General features: G+C 38.7%; 1 protein-coding gene across 3 annotated transcripts in view; it reads left to right on the top strand.

The window, feature by feature from the left end:
- LOC136871849 (uncharacterized) overlaps positions 1–20,031 on the top strand; it is a 171,283-nt gene that overhangs the window by 114,242 nt on the left and 37,010 nt on the right. For all 3 annotated transcript variants that reach the window (XM_068227226.1, XM_067145479.2, XM_067145478.2), the window contains exon 3: positions 11,446–12,241. In XM_068227226.1, the coding sequence (XP_068083327.1) occupies positions 11,446–12,241 (796 nt within the window). The remainder of the gene's footprint in view (positions 1–11,445; positions 12,242–20,031) is intronic.

The raw sequence follows: 20,031 nt of genomic DNA, 5'->3' as shown, positions 1-20,031 counted from the left end.
CGGGACGTAAAAACAATAACATTATTATCGAAACCGACTTTCAACCTATTAGGTCGTGTTACATGCATTTAGTACGTGTTAAAGAGATGTTAAGCCCAGAACAAAAATGGCCAACCAGACACCAGTGGGATCCGGACCCTCAACCTCCTGCGTCGGTTGCTCTACCAATTGAGCTATGGTGTCTTCTTCTTTTATGATCACATAGGATCACTTTAGTCAGTCCGTCGTTCAGGTCTCTTTGAAGGGATTGTTCGGGCTTTGCGGTCCTCCCAGTACTTCTTCAGACGCTCCGATCTTCGTGCCCTTTCCTCAGTTGAAAATGTGCGTGTTGTTGGTTTGTTTTGTGTAAGGGTAAAGCGGAGGTTTGTATTCTTGAGTTTTGTATTCAATTTTATCTTATTTTTGGTGTCTTCTGTTGTAAGGCCTATTTCCTTCAGATCCTCTCTTACTTCTCTGATCCATTTACATCCTGTTGTGGTATTTTTTGAGACGAGATTGTGTTGTACTAGTTGTTTCAGAAGTCTTGAGTCCTGCATCCTCATGATATGTCCAAAGAATCCCAGTCTCCTCTTACGCATAGTATCTGTAATGAGTTCTAGCTCTTTGTACACGACTTTGTTAGGTATTAACTGCCACTGTCCATCTTTCTGATATTTTTTGTTGATACAGGTTCTTCCAATCCTCCTTTCAATTTTCTGAAGTCTGTCAGTCTTTGATTGTTTATTCAGGTAAAAGAGTGTTTCTGCTGCATATGTAGCTTCCGGTTTTATAACTGTGTTGTAGTGTTTTTTTTTTTGTATTTATTGATAGACATTTCTTTTTGTAGATATCCCATGTTAATTTTTGTGCTTTAGCTAATCTATTTGTTCTTACTTGGATTGAGATTTTTTCATTTAAGTTATGTGTTATTACTTCTCCAAGATATTTAAACTGAGTTACTATTTTGATTTTATTACCATTTATGGTGACTTCTTTTAGCTGTGTTGGTTTTTGGGGCATAATTTCTGTTTTTTCAAATGATATTTTGAGGCCAATTTTATTTGCAATGTTTTGAAGTTCTGATATCTGGGTTTTTGCTTCTTTTATGTCCACTGCTAGTAATGCTAAATCGTCAGCAAAACCCAGGCAATTTGTTTTGATTTTTCGGCCAATCTTTATTTTGGGGGGAGATTTTCTAAACCATTCCCTCATTACCATTTCTAGAGCACAGTTAAATAATAGTGGTGAGAGCCCATCTCCCTGCCGTAGTCCAGTTTTAATTTCAAATGTCTGATGTTTCCCCCCTAAACTTCACTTTTGACTTGGTATTGGTGAGAGTCAATTTTATCATGTTTATTAATTTGGGGTGTAGTCCAAGGTGTCTTAAAATTTTAAACAGAGATTCTCTATGGATGCAATCATAAGCTTTCTTGAAATCTACAAATGTTATCACCATATCTCTGTTTCTTCTCCTGTTATAGTCCATTATCAACTTAAGACTCATGATCTGATCAGGACAGCTCCTCCAGGGTCTGAAACCTCCTTGATATTCTCCTAGTTCTTTCTCAAGTTGTAAACTTATCCTATTAAGGATGATTATTGAAAATATTTTGTATGTTATGTCTAGGAGAGAGATTCCCCTGTAGTTATTAGGGTCGGTTTTGTCCCCTTTTTTGTGCAGAGGATGAATGAGGGCTGTTGTCCAGTGTTCTGGTAGTTCTTCTTTAATCCAGATAGAGACAAGTTGTTGATAGAGGGCAACTTTTGCTGAGGTTCCTGCATATTTCCAGATTTCCGCAAAGGTCTGATCTTCTCCTGGCGCTTTGTAGTTTTTTAATTTATTCAGAGCTTGGTAGACTTCCTTTATTGTGGGGGGATTGATGTTTTCTGGTGATGTTTTTATCGGGGTGTTGGTGTCCAAATGAAGGAGTTCTGTAGGTTCCTCACAATTTAAAAGCTTGTTGAAATGTTTAGCCAGAATTTCTGCATTGTCTTTATTGTTATGGGCCAGCTTACCATCTTCATCCTTCATCAGTAGGGTCGGGGGTTCATATTTTTGGAGCTGCTTTCTGAAGGTTTTGTAGTAGTCCCTTGATTTAGTTTTACTGAACTGTTCTTCAATTAACTGCAGGGTGTCCTTATGATGTTGTCTTTTTATTCTTCTTAAGACTTGGGTAGTTTCTTTTCTCTGTTTTACTAGCTTTTGATAGGATATTTCTGTCTTTTGGGACTGATGTAATAGCCATGCCTGATGTCTTTTCTCCACTGTTTCATCACATTCACTGTTCCACCATTGGTGTTTTTTACGTGGTTTAATTGGAGCTAGGTCTTCTGCAATTTGTTTAAGGTTGTGTACTAAGTCTTCAAGTTTGTCTGTGATTTTTATTTTTTCAGTTGCTTTCTGGTAATTTTTGTTGTTGATTAGCTGGGTAGGATCTATTTTTCTTTTAGTTTTAAGGGCTTGCTTTTGTTGTCACCTCTGGGGAGTGAGTTTAATTTTAATTTTAACTACGTAGTGATCTGAACCTGTGTCTATTCCTCGGAGGACTTTGACGTTATAGATCTCTTTGTGGTGGTATTTGTCCATGCAGACGTGGTCCAGTTGCCATTCTCCTTTAGTGTAGTCAGGGTGTTTCCATGTTTTGAGTTTTTGAGGTTTCCTCTTAAAACATGTAGATTTTGAGATTAAATTATGGTTTCTACACAGGTCAACTAGTCTCTCTCCATTTTTATTTGTTTTCTTGTGTGCTGGCCATTTTCCGATGATGTCACGGTATTTTCTTTCTCTGCCTAGTTGAGCGTTGAAGTCGCCTATTAATAATTTTATATGGTGTTTGGGGATGTTATCTATGGTCTGGTCCAATAGGTCTTCTTATTGAAATTAAAGAACATATTACAGAATGAAGATTTACTTGCATTTTATTAGTCATATAAGCTTATTTTTAATTTAAGGTTAAGACTATGGCTGATGATGCCTTCAGGGAAGGCGAAACATGTACCACTATTAGTTAACAAATTTATGTAAATCATCCAAGACTAGACTTTGTATTGATTAGGTGGTCTAATAAATAACTTACTGTCATTATTTCAATCAAATATCATCAATATGGACCAAAAATTATATTTATTACATGTAATCCAAGTATTTCGTAATCCGAACAGACTCCGGTCCCAATTAGTTCGGTTTAACGAGACTCTACTGTATTTAGCAAATATACTGAACTCTGTCTGAACTGCAGTTAATGCAAGCATGACGTCACATTTTTAACTTTCTTTCATGTGGGTTTGAATTGCATGTTTCAGAGAACAGTAACCAGACCAGATACCGTTATGTGAGAGATCTGTTACTCCAAACAATTTCTCAAGCTCATCTAATTTATCAGTGTTATTCAAAATTATATTTTTTGGATACAAAGCTTGAGAAATTGACACAAAATGCTTATGGTTGGGGTCTTTAGCTTTCAATGTGGCTAGCTTGCACTGTGAAGAATGAGCAGCTTTGACAAATGTGTCTCTACATGCAGCCTGCGGTAGAGAAGTGAGCTTAATCAAAGCATCATTATTTGCCACAGAAAAAGTCCCTTCACAAATGAAGGTAAAACTGGCATCAAGGTTATGCAGTTTGGGGTAAAAGAGATGAGAGATAGGATACAGATCCTTCAAGTTCAGTTCAGTTCAGTAAGGAGGTCAACCAATCCAGCTGCATGATCTGTAACAAACACCATGTGGGAGTGAAGCCTATTCACTTCTCGGTCACTCAGATCAGTCAGGTACTTAATACCACGGTTGTTGATGTCTTTCGTGTCAGTCATCTTGAAAAATGTAACATCAGTAAAGTAAGCACTCTAATAGAAGACAGCCTGGAACCAGCTATTCCATCGGGTTATGACAGGTGCAAGAAAAAGCTTTGCTTCCTTTGAAGCACCCTACTTTGATGTTAAGAATTGTAAATAATTATATTTTCGCTTTCTTGTGTTCAAAAATGCAGACTTTACCATCGCAGCCACATGATTTAAATCTGTCATCACTGCGACCAAACTATTGCCAACCAAGCTGATCTTATGTGCCCAGCACTGTACATACATTAAATGATCCCCTATGACCACACTTAATGTTTCATAACACCGGGTCATATACGGGGCACTGTCACTAACAAACACTTTAACTGCATCATATGGTGCACCATAACTGTGCAGAGCTTCTAAAATAGCACGAGAGTAGTTTGTAGCATTTCCTGCATCTTGATAGTTCACAGAAACAACGCGCATCTCTCTTTTCGATCCGGCTGGGACTTGGAGATGATAAAAATCCAAGGGCCCATTCTATCTGTAGTTTCATCACAGAGTATGTTGATGTTCTTCCCCACTAGAGCCTCTGCTGTTCTTTTCTGGTGGTCAGATACAACTTCTAGAAAGGAAGAAAGACCTCAATTTATAACAATATAATTTAAAATTACTGGATCAGTTAGGTACGGGTTAGATAGTTTGATATGGAAATCACACTCAAATTCGGTATCCTTCAGTTTTGCATGTGGTTTTGATGTTGTAATACCTAAACCGCACCCGATCAGTGAAAACAAAACTTACCCGGTAAATATACTTCACGTAGAGTTCTCACGAATGGCAATTCTTCATTTGAAAACTCAGTAATCCAGGCTCTTAGCTATTTGCTTTCCAGCTTTTCCAGGGATATATTTGCTTTTGCAAATACTTCAACTGTGCATTTCAAGAAGTTATCTCTGGAAATTTTTCGTCGTTTACAACTATCTGTGTAAGCACAGAAGATTGCTTGCTTTCTTTGAGACGTACTAGCAGCAGGGGTTGAACTTCAGTTATCGTGTCGCTTACCCACGTGTTTTTCAGATTTAACATGTTTCACAATGCTATCTTTTTTTTCCCACCCTACTCGGCAGTTACAATACTTGCAAAACACTGTCGCTGAATCTGTGGTATATAAACCATCCTTTGCGTATTGCTGAGCCCTTTCGTGCACAGTTTTTGCCGTGCGCCCCATAAACTAAACAATCTCTCGACTTTCTTCTCTTCACTAGTTTCAATTTTGAACAACAGGAAAACAACGCTGAGTCTATCTTGTTATTTCCGTGACACTCTATTTACATTTTGATAATAATCGATACAGATCTTATTCCCCTTGCTATTCCCATTGTAAATATCGATTAAAGTTGGCAAGCAGCAATCGATCGCCTTTTTTTTCTTTATCGATCGGAACGGTCGAAAGATTTATGCATCATATTTTGAGTATTTCTGATGATTTTGCCGAAATGTTGTTTTTGCCAGTAAAATAGCACATTTTTGCAGAATTCGCACCAAAATTCCATATTCATACTAATTTCACATTTTGGGTCACAATTCACATTTTGTCGCTCTTCTATTTATGCGTAAAAATTATTTTATTCCATATTAGAATTACCATAGGCTTGGATTCAGTACAAGATTCAAAAATTTGCATTTATCGCAAATGCGATTTTTTTCAGGTCCTTACTCATTAGTAACTCTTATATCGGTCCAAGGTCTCCCACTGTTTTTCCCACACCTGTGGGGTCGCGGGTGCAAACTGTGTCGCACATGGCCCTGTTTTACGGCCGGATGCCCTTCCTGATGCCAATCCTATATGGAGGGATGTAATCACTATTGCGTGTTTCTGTGGTGGTTGGTAGTGTAGTGTGTTGTGTGAATATGAAAAGGAAAGTGTTGGGACAAACACAAACACCCAGTCCCTGAGCCAGAAGAATTAATCAGAGGCGATTAAAATCCCCGACCCGGCCAGGAATCAAACCCGGGACGCTCTGAAACGAAGGACTCAATGCTGACCCTTCAGCCAATTTTCAATATTCGTCTATAGCACCATTGATCAAAGGCTTTTACCCTCTTCCCCTCTGCCACTCCTAGTATCAGGTCTCACTTCCGTACAGAAATACGCTCTATACATGTGTCTTAACATACCGTACAATATCAAATTCAATAACGTATTGAAGACACCAAATTCCTTTAGTTCAAGGTACTGTATTATAATTGACCGCCTGGTACTCTTCAAGAAGAGTCTGGATCAGCTGGCAACTGTTGACTGAGAAGAAAAATTAACATACGAGCCAACAATGAGCTATTTCCAGGAAGCATTTAATGTTACGGAACTGCTTGTGGTGGGGCTGATGATCAGAAGCCACGGAAGCCAAGATATATTGTGAAATGTTTCAGATCCCTTGGGATCCAGCTGCTGCAGGTTTGCCAGCTTGTCACACACTGTGCTTTGAAGGGGTTAATCCAGATACGGAGGAATCACCTGTTCAACCTGAAAAGTTAATGCATAGCATATAAGTCTCCTGTAATTATTCATTTCCCGTTAAACTGTTGCTTCCAGTTTTCTCATCTTGCATAACTACAGTTTCAGTATTTAAATTATAGTATATAGTATATTGGTATACTTTGTCATAGTTGGCAACCTACATTATTTGGGAAGTTATGGTAAGTAAATACATATTTACATCCCACTAATTTTATGATTTTTGGAGATGCCAAGTTGCCAGAATTTTGTCCCACAGGAGTTCTTTTATGTGGCAGTAAATCTACAGACACAAGGCTGTCATATATATGAGCACCTTGAAATACTACTGGACTGAGCCAGGATCAAGCCCTTGGACTTAGGAGGCCTGTGCTGTACCATGTGAGCCACTCAGCCCAGTTCTGGCAAGATAGTCTGTTGTACCCTGACGGCATCGTCTGTCTGTATGATCAAATAACAGTCTTCATTCTTGAGGGCCTGGATTTTAAGCCCCTTTAAAAAACAAGCAAGTAATCTTCTTATGACATTGTATTCCTTGAAATTCCACTACTAGTCATTTTCATTCTCTTGCAATCTTTGTGCAGTGACGTTCATTTGGACCTGCGGACATGGGACACTTATCTAAATCTGATATAACTCAGGTCACCCAGTGATTCTTCTTTGCATTATATCATCAGTATGGGTTCTAAGAGTAATAAAAATTAAGTGCACATCAGATTCATATCAAGATTGTCACAACTGGTCTATTCTGGTCAGATTGTGGTGCACTCTTCCTTATCTATCTCTGAGGTGGTTATGAACAATATATTCCTGCCTATGGTGACTCTGCTTCCCTTCAGACAGTGTTCAGGCAGGTTGGAAACATAATATGGTTACTGTTTAATAGCCTGCTGTAAAAAAAAAAAAAAGTGTAATGGCTTGAAGAGGCCTGGTTGCAGGTCTTTCAAGTTGATATCCATGTGCTACCTGTGCATCTGTTAAGATTTGGTCCTACCTAGGGTGAATTCTAATGTTAAAGACAGTGTGCGTACACATGAATGCACACAGCCCTTCAGCCAGAGGAATTACCCAGTGAAGTTTAAAATCCCTGACCTAATCGGGAGTCACACCTTGGCCAAAGGCCAACATGCTAACCATTTAGCCACGGAGCCAGGCTTAATATTGGTGAAGACGGGCCATTGTTTTGCATACGACTGTTATGCTTAGGTTTTTACACATGAGTGTACTTTCTTACTTTATTAATAACTTCATTGTCACGAGCAAGTTGGCTGTGTGGTTAGGGTTGCAAAGCTGTGAGCTTGCATTTGGGAGATAGTGAGTTCAAATCCCACCATTGGCAGTCCTGGAAATGGTTTTCCATGGTTTCCCATTTTCACAACAAGCAAATGCTGTGCTGTACATTAATTCTGGACATCTGAGGTAAACTATTGTCTTTCAAGTTGACACCTGTGGGCTTCTGACGTCCGGAAGTTGCTAAGGCGCACATTTTGCTACCATTAAGGCAGGTCAGATCGACAGTTCTGACCATGGTAAACTATCATAATAGCCAATACTGTAAGGAGTGCGGCTGTCGGCGTAAGGTTGAACTGTTGTATGATCATTTATCATTTTTATTGCTCAGTTATTCGTGATAAAGATGTTGATTCCCATAACGGACCAACTGTATTGGTATCAGTTATTCATGCACATGCGATAGTATCACATACCCCGTCTTCATTCCTGCGAAACATGCACATACAATAGTGTATCCATTATCTTCATTCCTGCGAAACATGCACATACAGTAGTGTACCCATAAGAAGACACAACCAAAACAAGTCACATGATAAAAACCTCAAAATTGTTGCTTTTATAATTTACATTAGTTTACCTCTGACGTCCAGAATTAAGATCGTGACCATTATCTTCCTTCCCAGTCATAGCCTTTTACCTTCCTTGCTTCGCTGAAAACCTTCAACATGTTATTGTGACGTTAAACCACTAGCAAACAAAGAAACCAACTACTTTATTGTCCATAATATTTTCTTACACAGAGAGTATTTTTCAAATTATCAAAAAACAAATAAGAGTTGTTGTTGCCTACTTTTTGGACTGAGGAATTGCTGGTTATTGCAATTTTTGGAGTATTGTAACATTTCATCATTATTTTTAACACCCATAGGCAATGGGATATGTGGGGATGGAGTCAGTTTCGTGTATGTGAGGCTTGTCCTTTCTCCATCTATCACCCCTGGATAATACATGTACTATTTAAGGAAAATAAATGATAGCAATTTCACACAATGCGTGTTTGGAGCATTTGCATAATTTGTTTACTTTGAAGCCATTGCCACATTTTCACCACCATCTGCGAATGCGTTGTTGGGTAAACAGCTCTCAAACTTGTGGCAACATTCTGTCGCTGCTTCATGGTGCGATGATTTCTTTCTGCCATTTACAACTAATTTTTGTATACCATTGTGAGTCTTGAAACTGGCTAACTATCCATTTCAAAAGGTGCACTCTTCTATTGGTTCCATTTTCTCATACAATTCTTTGGCCTTTGCCTATAACCATGGGTCTAGAGATAGGGACTCCTCCTGAAATTTTAATAATAAACCATTCATATGAAAACAATGTTAGATTGCTTCAGATTCTGAGGACAAGGTGTCCAATGATGGCTTTGGTTGATCAGAGTTTGAATGGAATTGCAAGCAATCAACTTCATGATCCGTATCTATGTCTAAAATATTTGATAAATTAAAATTAATTATTCCACCTTATTGATAGTACATATTTATTGCCTTAAGCAATTTCTTCAGTTAGTAGTACAGTACACGTTTTGTTTATATAGAAATATCATCAGCTACAAATGTCCTTGCTTAGGTGGAAACAGTAAAAATGTACTAAGACATAGCTTTTCTAAAATTGTCTAAAAATATGCATTAAACTTAAAAACTGTTTGGTATTAAGGTAGTGATGTAATGCGCAAGAGGGGTTGAAGGGGGGAAGGGGTTTTAAGGAGTTTGGTTGTGGGAGAATAAATTTCTTTGTATCTTCCGACTTTAAATGCTTTTTTTTTTTTTTCTGTGACAGTTTATCATAATGTTCATCGAAACGTTTTTTGTAAAAACTTATGTTCCGTAATTACAACCGATCAAAGCGTTATATATATTTTCTTGCTGCACTGTGTTGTTGAGAATATCTTGAATAAATCCTTAAAATGAGTGACTTGTGGTGTTTCTTTATGTAAACATAAAATTCAGCTTTTAATGCTATTAACAAGGGACATCCTGTGGTTGAATGATCATTGTAAAGTTGAAAGTTGGCAGCAGTAATCTCGTTAATAAGGAGTCCCAAATTATTGCTGGCGTTGGAGCAGTCTTGCTGCCGTTCATACGGCTTTGCTTAAAGTTTTTTGCATGTTTTTGGACAGTTTTAGAAAATCTATGTCTCAATACATTTTTGTTTTCACCTAAGCAAGGACACTTGTAGCTGATGATGTTAGTATAAAAGCGAAACATGTACTACTTTCTGAAGAAATTGCTTAAGGCAATAAATGTTTAATTTTAATGTATGAAATACCTTGAATAGAATTTCAGTCATTCATCTTTCTACTTGCGTATGTCATAGGTACTAGATATGATACCATAGTCGTTCAATAATTTATAAGGTTTTTGCCACACTCAAATCTATAACAGGTCATTTTTTCTTTTATTGTTAACTAGCATGTACCTGGGGCTTTACCTGTGTTTATTAATTCAACCGTTAGATGTTTTAAAACCATTTATTGAAAATCAAAACATTTATTAACATGCATCGTATTTACATCAATTGCATGGATTACATCATTTTATTTTTAATTATATTGTTACTGTCTGTTTCAGAAACTAGTTGGCAGAGGTTGCAAATAACTTTAAAACAATTCAAAAGACCATGTTTTATTTTAAAACTCATTTGTCCGTACAGAGCTTCCAGATAAACTGTACCGAGTGTCCTTCCATTTGGAACTGAGATATATAGTGTGTTTGCCTTTCCAACTCTTGAACAACCCACATGCAGTTGACGATGGGAGAATCACAGTGTGCTAAGATCGAGTCCTACAACTTCAAGCTATTGTCCTTGTGTGTTGTTGACTCACATAGTGAAACTCAAACAAACGGAGAACGACAGATGTCTAAATTGAAACGGTAAATACGAAGGTATGATTGAATACCAGGGACCACGGTATGTCCAGCCAGGATGGTAGCTTCAATAATATTGGGCATCAGTATGTTCCATTGCTGAGGGAAGGAGGATTTATATTCCTGAGAAGGGTAATCGGTGCCACAATCATCTGCTCCAAGATGTTATAATAAATAAATAAATAAATAAATAAATAAAAGGATTAAAAGTTTAAAGATTCATCTAAGAATACGCCTATGTTAAAAATTTCGGATCTCTGCGCACCGTAGATTTAGCTGGTCGTCGCAAAGATACACATAGAGAAACGCTTCCATATATCACAGACTATTTATGGCTGCTCATGTTGGGGACTAAAGGTGGCTTCCTACTCCATGGACTTAAAATGGCTTTTTGACTTGTTTTACTTATCTTATGTATGTTAGCTAGCGATAGTGAATCTATGCATTTAATCCTGGTGACAGCACGTTGGATTATCATATCCCAACACACGCTTTCTGCCTGTTTTTCTGTCATAACTCGCCAACGAAAGTGAAAGTGAAAAATCCGGCTTCAAGGTGCATTTGGACCCCCTTCCAACTACGTATGTTAAAATTTCAGATCTCTGCTTGCCGTAGATTTGGCTGGGCATTGTATTGTTATGAAGGATTTTCACTCTCTTGCTGCGGTTGAAGGGGTAGTTAACCAGAATGAAGCACTTGATTGGTGTTCTGGTTGATCACTTGTTGGATAAAACAGCTTTTATGGAGAAATAAAATAAATATAACAAGACTGCTCTCTAAAGCTTTGTGATTGCCTCATGTATGAGCAGAATTTTGTGTTGCTCTTCATTGTCTTGCTGGAAAAAGGATTTAGTCATGTCTCTTAAGAATGATACTGTATGGTTGTGACATGTTGCTAGTTTTAATTCGATAAAGATCACATATTGATTAATACAGTAGTCATAACATTTGATCATTACATTATAGTATACTAATATTTATTTATTTTTTTATTTTTTCTTAGGTGCTGGGATCTGCAGTTCAATCAAGACTTCTGGAGGTACAAATTCTAAACTAGTTCATGCTTCAGCTGTGAGGAGCTATCCACTCGCCAAGCCTCTTCCTTTACCTCACAATATTGAAGATATTAATACTACTGAAAAGGCTCGTTTTTCCCCACAACGAAACAGAGATATCTCAGGTCCAGTAATCTTGTCCAAGTTCGAGGGCACTTTCAGCAACGGGTTTGCTAAGAGATATAACCAGTTGTCACAACCAATAGATCCACATGTTGCAAGCTATGATTGTTCTGGTCCTGTTAGCTTACATTCAGCTATGCAAACAAATGTACCTAGCCCTTTCTCATCCACGGGAAAAGCTATTCATCTGAATATGCCTGGGGGTCAGTGGAGTCAAGGCTACAAATATATATCAGAAGATATGCAGAGTACTCATTACAGTAAAATAACTGCTCAAAACAAGGAAGAAATCAACAAAGGCAAACCAGGTACAATGACTGTTACACCATCTTTTGGAAATCAAAGGCGGTTTCATACTTCCTGCTCCTTATGTCATGGAAAGAATTCATCAGTACTATCCCCATTTCTAAGCAATTCAAGTTGGACCTCTGTTTTTCCATGGGCTAAAAGTATTCAGCATCAAGCTCACCTATTTTATAGTACACCAGTGGATAATGGTACTGTACTAAACCGTAAAGAGAAGTTAAAGCGTGCAGTGAAAGAGTATGGTTCCACAGTGATAGTGTTTCATATTGGTATCTCATTAATATCGTTAGGTGGTTTCTACTTGGCAGTGTCCAGGTATGTAAGAGAAAGCAATATCCATGATCCTAGACCAGGGGTTCTCAACTGTTTGGTATCTTCTTGTTGAGCATTTGACTTCTAAATCTTAAAAATGTTATGTGAAACTGCATGTAAAATTGGGCAATTTAAGGTTTCTGGTTTGATTTTAAATTTTAAGCAAAGTAGTAATGTTGCTGTGGATGTAAGGTTTATGTGCTCTTTGCAGCTATAGATTGTGTGTATGTGTATTCTGTCATTTCCAGGAATATCGTAAGTAGAAACTATTGTATTGCATAACCAAACTTTTCACATTCTGTTCTTCATCAGTCACAACTGATATGCATTTAGGGCTGTTGCCAGGTGGCAGATCCTCTGTCAGTTGTTTACCTAATCTTTTCTTAAGTGATTTCAAAGAAGTTGAAAATTTATCAATCATCTCCCTTGGTAAATTATTCCAATCCCTAAACCATCATCCTCCTCTTAACAACTATTTCCACCAATTTGTCCTCTTGAATGCCAACTTTATCTTGATACTAGCATGTGCCCGCGTTTAGTAATTCAACGGTTAGATGCTTCTAAACTCTTTATTTAAAAGCAAATTAGAGCGTTTCTTTAGAACTTCGGAATAAAATATAATAATGTCCTTCCGTTTGGAGGTAAGATGTATACTGTATTTTGTGTTTGCCTTTCGAACACTTGAACAATCCACGTACAGTTGATAATGGTAAAAGCACCGTTTTCGAAGATGGAGTCCTACAACTTTAAGCGATTGTCCTATGTCAAAATTTCAGATCTCTGTGTCTTGTAGATTTGACTGCTCTTCGCATACATACACACAAACACTTCCGAATATTACGGGCTGATGGCTCCTCATGTCGCGGGCCGAAAATGGCTTCCTACTCAATGGACTTAGAGTCCGAGGAATACTACTTCACCCGCGGCATGCTCAGTCATGATGGTGGCTTCAATAATGTTCATCAGTTTCAGAGCCGTGTTCATTGCAGATGGAAGGATTCATATTCCTGAGAAGGATAATCGGTGCCACAGTCATCCACCCAAGATGTTCTAGGGTACTCCAGGTGACTCCAAATTGTTCAAAATCTGTCGTGTAGTTGACAGCCTCATCTGTATGACATGTCGTGTCGATAGACTTTCCAATTTATAGGAAACCGGATAATTCTTGTGAGTGTTGCTTGTTGATGACGTTGACAGCTTCATGTCTTGGTGCAAGAATTGCTCTCAGACACAGCCACGCGTCTTAGGTGAAAACCTGTGCCCACCTATGACAAACATTTTAGATCTTTGTTTGCCGTGGATTTGGCTGGGCATAGCACACATGAACACAGACAGACAGACAGACAGACAGACAGACAGACAGACATCATGGATTGAAGGAAAATGGCTTCCTATTCCACGGACTTACAATGGCATCCTGACTGATATATGTATTATTCATTGTGTATTATCATCATTTACCTTGTGTCATTTATGTTTCCTCTAAATGCAGAGATGCCAACTATTACGATTCAATCGTAATAATTGTGAATTACCCATCATCATTACGTCTTTACGAATCACACACCACAAATTAAGATTTTTTGTTGATTTTTAGATCTAAGTGTATGAAGTGTTCAAAAGGATACACAAGGCGGCTTGAATTCTCAGAATATTATTTTTGGATTTCTCAGTAATAATTTATACCCCTTTCCTGTCCTTGATGGTTATGAATTTCATGTTTTTGGTCCGTATTGAACTGAGAATAATATATAAGTAATAATAATAACAACGTAAACGTTTCCACCTTTTCAATACTACAATATATTCACAAAATTACAAATTACACGGTACTAGTTTCGACCCATCTAGGGGTCATCATCAGCCGTATTGGAGCAAAGATCATTTGTGGCGAAATCCTAAGAAAACGTTATTTTAAAGAATAACAAGTGAAATGAGATGTTATGGTAATAGTTAATAATACAAGGAATATACATACTAAGAGGTTTTTAACAAAGACTAAAGTATAAATGGGGTGTTGTAAAAATTATAATCATGGAAATCAGTAAGTTCTTGTATTGAAATGAAATATGGCTTAGGAAGAGGGCTTAAGGTGGGGCTGAAGGGTGCAGGAGAAAGTGTAACTGTCTTGGAAAAGTACCTTTGATTAAATTTAGGATTGAGTTTAGGTTGGCTGCATTATTGTTTCTAAGGAAAGTGATAAATAGATCGAAGAGTATGTTGGGTTTCTCTGAGATTTCATTGAGATTGTGACTGGCATTAAAGTATTGGTCTAGGTGTATGTAGTAATTTTCCATTATGTTGAGTAAAGGGCCCTTGTTAGCAAACAATGATGTTAGCAAACAAGGGCCCTTTACTCAACATAATGGAAAATTACTACATACACCTAGACCAATACTTTAATGCCAGTCACAATCTCAATGAAATCTCAGAGAAACCCAACATACTCTTCGATCCATTTATCACTTTCCTCAGAAACAATAATGCAGCCAACCTAAACTCAATCCTAAATTTAATCAAAGGTACTTTTCCAAGACAGTTACACTTTCTCCCGCACCCTTCAGCCCCACTTTAAGCCCTCTTCCTAAGCCATATTTCATTTCAATACAAGAACTTACTGATTTCCATGATTATAATTTTTACAACACCCCATTTATACTTTATTCTTTGTTAAAAACCTCTTAGTATGTATATTCCTTGTATTATTAACTATTACCATAACATCTCATTTCACTTGTTATTCTTTAAAATAACATTTTCTTAGGATTTCGCCACAAATGATCTTTGCTCCAATACAGCTGATGATGACCCCTAGATGGGTCGAAACTAGTACCGTGTAATTTGTAATTTTGTGAATATATTGTAGTATTGAAAAGGTGGAAACGTTTACGTTGTTATTATTATTACTTATATATTACCTTTCCTGTCCCTCATTTAAGAATATTTTGAGTTTTCACGCGCCGAACGCAGTGTGTGCTTCCAGTACCGGAAATATAGGCACCTGTGAAGTGGTATACCTTGCGGAGTTGTTGTCTTTGTTCATCCCATGATCAGACTTCCATGCATGTATGTGAGTTCTTTTGTCTTTGTTTTGGCGGTAAAGTGGTGACAAACTCCGTTTAATTGTGAATACTGTGTGCGTGACTGTTGAAGAAATATTTATTGAGATTTTGGTTGCCAAATTTACATATATTATTGCTCTTCTAGGATATATGCTAGTCGTGTGTTACAAAATGCGAAAGGTTTGAAATAATGAAGCAAATTCTTGTGCAGGAAAATGCGTGTGATTACGTTACCGTGACTAGCGATGCTAGTAATAAATATAGTTGAAAAATTTAGGGAGGTATACTTGGAAGAATGGCCCTGTTTAATGCGTTCCTCAAAATCTCATTCACACGTGTTTTGTAGTGTGTGTGTGTGTGTGTGTGTGTGTGTAGCCGCGGTGTTTCGGATGCGCATGATGAAGAAGAACAAGACTGAATTTTGTGCTAATATGAACTCCGAAGGCCTTTGCTGGCAAGATATAGTGTTTACAGTGCACTATGTCTTCTGGTATGGGCTAGAATAAAATTGTTACTTTCATTGACCTGTCTCAGTCTTACACTTGGCTTTGACAATATGAAAGTGCCTGAGGTATGAGTGACGCTAGTAATGCCATTCCTTATGCAGCCAGTCTCTGTTATGAATGGTGTGAAAATGTCGCTCATAGGGTTGGTTGGTGCACGCATTTCAGTGGGCTTGGCAGACTGATGTGCAATAGCAACTTCTGGCTCAGTGAGGAAAGCTGGGAAACTACCTCACTCCTCATTTCCCTAGTACGCCTCTTCAGCGATACCTATGCCATCTATGGCACCTAATGGTGAACCTGTTGAGGATCCAACCAGCCTTCGGGCTGAATACCCAAGATACAACATACACACATGAACTCCGAACTGTTAAGTGCTCTGTTAGTGAAGAGGATGCACATGATATGAAAAGGAAAAGCATGTCACCAGTGTGCGTTTACCAAACACAACTACAAGCTTTAAATGATATTTAAGTTAGTAAGATCACGAAAAAAAATAATTCTACGATCGCCGCCCCCGTGCCCTAACGGCTGCATTACGAATTACCTTTCTTGAAAGTTGGCATCTCTGTAAATGTATAAGTGTCCAACCTTTGTCCCCTTTCTCTACGGGGTTTGGGTATGAAGTGAGATGAATCCTCGTAGCTAATTTGTACGACTGCATAACTTTCGTGCCGTCAGCCTAATCAGATGAGTTAATGCGATGAAATGAATGACATTATATATGATAGTAAGAATGAAGAGGATGAAATCCAGCGCCGGCACATAGCCCATTCCTCTCGAATAGCTCAAGACTTTACGTCCTGATCCGACGGACGAATCACCATCAACAGCGTCATATGCCCTCGCACCATATAAGACCAAAAACGGTTTTCTACGTCCTGGACGTAAAATGGCTCCTTGAATATTGTGTTCTCTACCTATCTTATGTACGTTGCCTAGCGACAGTAACTCTATGCATTTAATCTTGGTGACAGCACGTTGGATTGTTATATCCCAATGTACATTTTCCGATGCTTTTTCATTCATAACTCACCAACGAAAGCGAAAATGAAAATTCCGGCTTCGAGGTTCATTCGGACCCCTTTCCATCTACCTATGTTCAAAATTTCAAATCTCTGCGTGCTGTAGATTTCGCTGGGCATCGCGCACAGACACACAGACAAACACTTTATAGATTATGAACTTTCCTTCTTTAAACCTTCAAAATTCCTATGTTGACATAGTATCAGCTCCTACAATTTTTAATGTATTTCACAATGTTCTCTGCAGTCTGTTGGATTATTTATGAGCAATATGTTGGTTGGATGTGTTCTAAATTATTCTCTATGGATAACAATGGCCTGAATCTCTTTTAAAGCATGCTTTTGTTCCCAATCAGTTTTTTTTATGTCAGTGGAACTCTCCATTTGTACCGACAAACATGTTATTTTTTAGTGTGCATTAAAGTGCAGTGCATTTTTTACATTATACTGTATGAGGGAAGATCAGAAAGTAACGCACAATTTTTTTTTCACTGTATGAGGGAAGATCAGAAAGTAACGCACAATTTTTTTTTTTTTCTCTCCTGGTATTGCAGCTGGAATGTTGAAATTTCATGACTATATAGTTTTATTACGTGCCAGGCTCGTGGTAGCCCCTTTCGGTACTTTCAGAGAGGGGCTGGTGACTCACACGACCTGGGATCTCCCAGTCGGCTTGTAGGGTGGAGCCGGCCTTTCCTTGTACTGTTTTTGTCAGCCAGCTTACCTGTGAGTTTCTTGGAGATTCAACGGGAATGTTCTGCCTCTAGTGACATCGCAAAATTTCTGACTCAAATCACGCAAGCTATAAAAAGGGAGGCTGGCCGCGGACAGTCAGTCAGTGCTGGACTCGGAGTGACAGTTGGCCTGCGAGGTAGAGTCGGTGTGGGACTCGGTGTGTTGGGGTTTGGTGACTGGGCTGAGGGTGACAGAGGTGTTGGGTGTCACTAGTGTCCCTCCAAGGTCTGAACTAGGAGCGGTTGTTGTGGTGTCGAAGAGCCCAGTGAGTGAGGTGGAGACGACAGAATGGAAGACTGTATTGTGTGTTAGTGTATTTCTGTGGACTGATGCTCAGCGAGGGAAGCCGCTATCGCGAGTGTGAAGGTAAATGAACCTGTGTTAATGTTTGTTGTTGTATCGCCCTGCCGTTGAATACTGTTGAGCTGTTCAGTTGTTTGCTGCATGTGACTGTGAATTACTGGACCATCTGTGCAGTCAAACCAGTGAACAGTCATCGGGTGTCGAGTGGCCCATAGCCCTGTGTTCAGATCCAGTGGTCTACACACAGCTGCTGTATGAGATGACTGGACCTGGGGAAAGTTCGCAGATAGACAAACAGGCTGGACCTCCTACTGTGCCGTAAGGAAGAGGGACTTGTGAACAGACTTGTAATTAGTAAGTGTGGCCATTCATAACTGGTTAGAATTGTGTGTGTGTGTGTGTGTGTGTGTGTGTGCGTGTGCGCGTGCATAAGTTTGGAAGTTTGCACTACAGAAGGTATTTTGTTTTCATGTACTGCTCTAGAGAGAGAAGTCTGAACTACGAAACAAACATGGCGCGCATTTTACTGTCATCCACGTGTAAGAGCAGCGAAGTGTAGTTCGACATTTGTGGACCAAATGGCATACACCAAGTGAAATTCACAGGGACATGTGTGGAGACGACTGTCTGAATCGTAACGTCTCCAGGTGGTGTGCATTCTTCCAAGAAGGCCGTGTGAACCTTAGTGATTCGCCACTCTTCGGGCGGCCAGTAACTCCGCAGAATGTCCGCACCATTGAGGCAGCAATTTTGAACGACCAGCGTGCGCACCTGCGAATCTTATCGCAGACGTTCAACATTTCCTATGGTGCGATGTACGACATTGTTCATGACATGTTGAAACTCCATAAAATTAATACTTGCTGGGTGCCTAAGAACCTGACAGACAACCACAAGGGCCAATGAATGATGACAAGCATGGATCACTTAACACGTTAAGCCCCATTCACAATGCAAACGTAACGTAACATAAACTTAAAATTAACGTTAACTTAGAAGTTAGCGGCCATCTTATCTAATGGAACCATTCACAATGCGCCGACGTAAACTTAACTGCGAGTCTGTAAAATTAAGTGATTGCAAACTCCAAGCTCTTGCAGTTAATTTTACGTTAACTTTAAGAACCAGCCAATCAGAGCAGAGGTAAACATTGCATTTTGTGCACGATATGACTTCCTTCAACGAAACGTAATTCTCTTTCAAAATAATCTTTGTGTGTATTATGATAACAGGAAAAAGAATTATAAAGACGCTGTACCGAAAAATAATAGGTGGAAATAAATATCCTGTAGCAATGAAATCTGACGGTAAATAGCGGGAGACAAGTTCGCAGCGCTGGTGAACGGACGAGAGACAATCCCTGTCATAAATAAAACAGTGTCCCTGTACATTTCTTAACATTATTACGTGCTACTAGTTTACAAAAATGATATCATCCACACAAATAGAACCAAACAACTCATCGGGGTGCGATAGATAGGGGCATAGATGTCGGTAAAGCAGACCTTACATTTCTTTTTATTAGAAAAGGGGAAACAAATTGTAAGAAAGACAAACAGTTCAGGTTTCATCCGCATGTCCAAAACAAACTGATGAGGGCCCTTTCTTATAGTAGATTACCGAAATCGCACTGAGATAACCTTCTTTGACTCAAGGGATGAACCCATTTTCTGCACCGTTGTTTAGATCGCCTTTTCAGGTAGGTCTACACAGCTCCCAGGAGCAAAGCAATAGATGTTTGAAGTAATATGAATTCTGCTTCCACGTTGTTTATTCCATCGAGGAATTGAAATATAAAACTGCGAGATAGCCCAAAACCCGACTTCCGTGCTAAATAACATGGCAGTGTTTTGATTGGCTGCTGTGTACTCTTTACGTTAATGTAACGTTCCTCCATTGTGAATACCACAAATTTTATGTTAATTTTACGGTTACATTACATCGTTAAGTTTACGGTTACGTTTGCATTGTGAATGGGGCCTTACACCCCACAAGGGCATGCCTTTCTCAAAGGAATAAGTCACTGGTGATGAATCGTGGGCGAACCACTACACGCCCGAAACCAAGCAGGCCTTTATTGAGTGGAAACATGCTTGTTCCCCAGTACGAAAAAAAGTTAAAGTGACTCAATCTGCTAGGAAAGTGCTTGTGACAGTGTTCTGGGA

The sequence above is a fragment of the Anabrus simplex genome, chromosome 4 (genome assembly GCF_040414725.1).
Source record: "Anabrus simplex isolate iqAnaSimp1 chromosome 4, ASM4041472v1, whole genome shotgun sequence".
Taxonomy (NCBI): domain Eukaryota; kingdom Metazoa; phylum Arthropoda; class Insecta; order Orthoptera; family Tettigoniidae; genus Anabrus; species Anabrus simplex.
The sequence above is the reverse complement of the archived record's forward strand: the minus strand, read 5'-3'. Positions and strand labels throughout refer to the sequence as shown.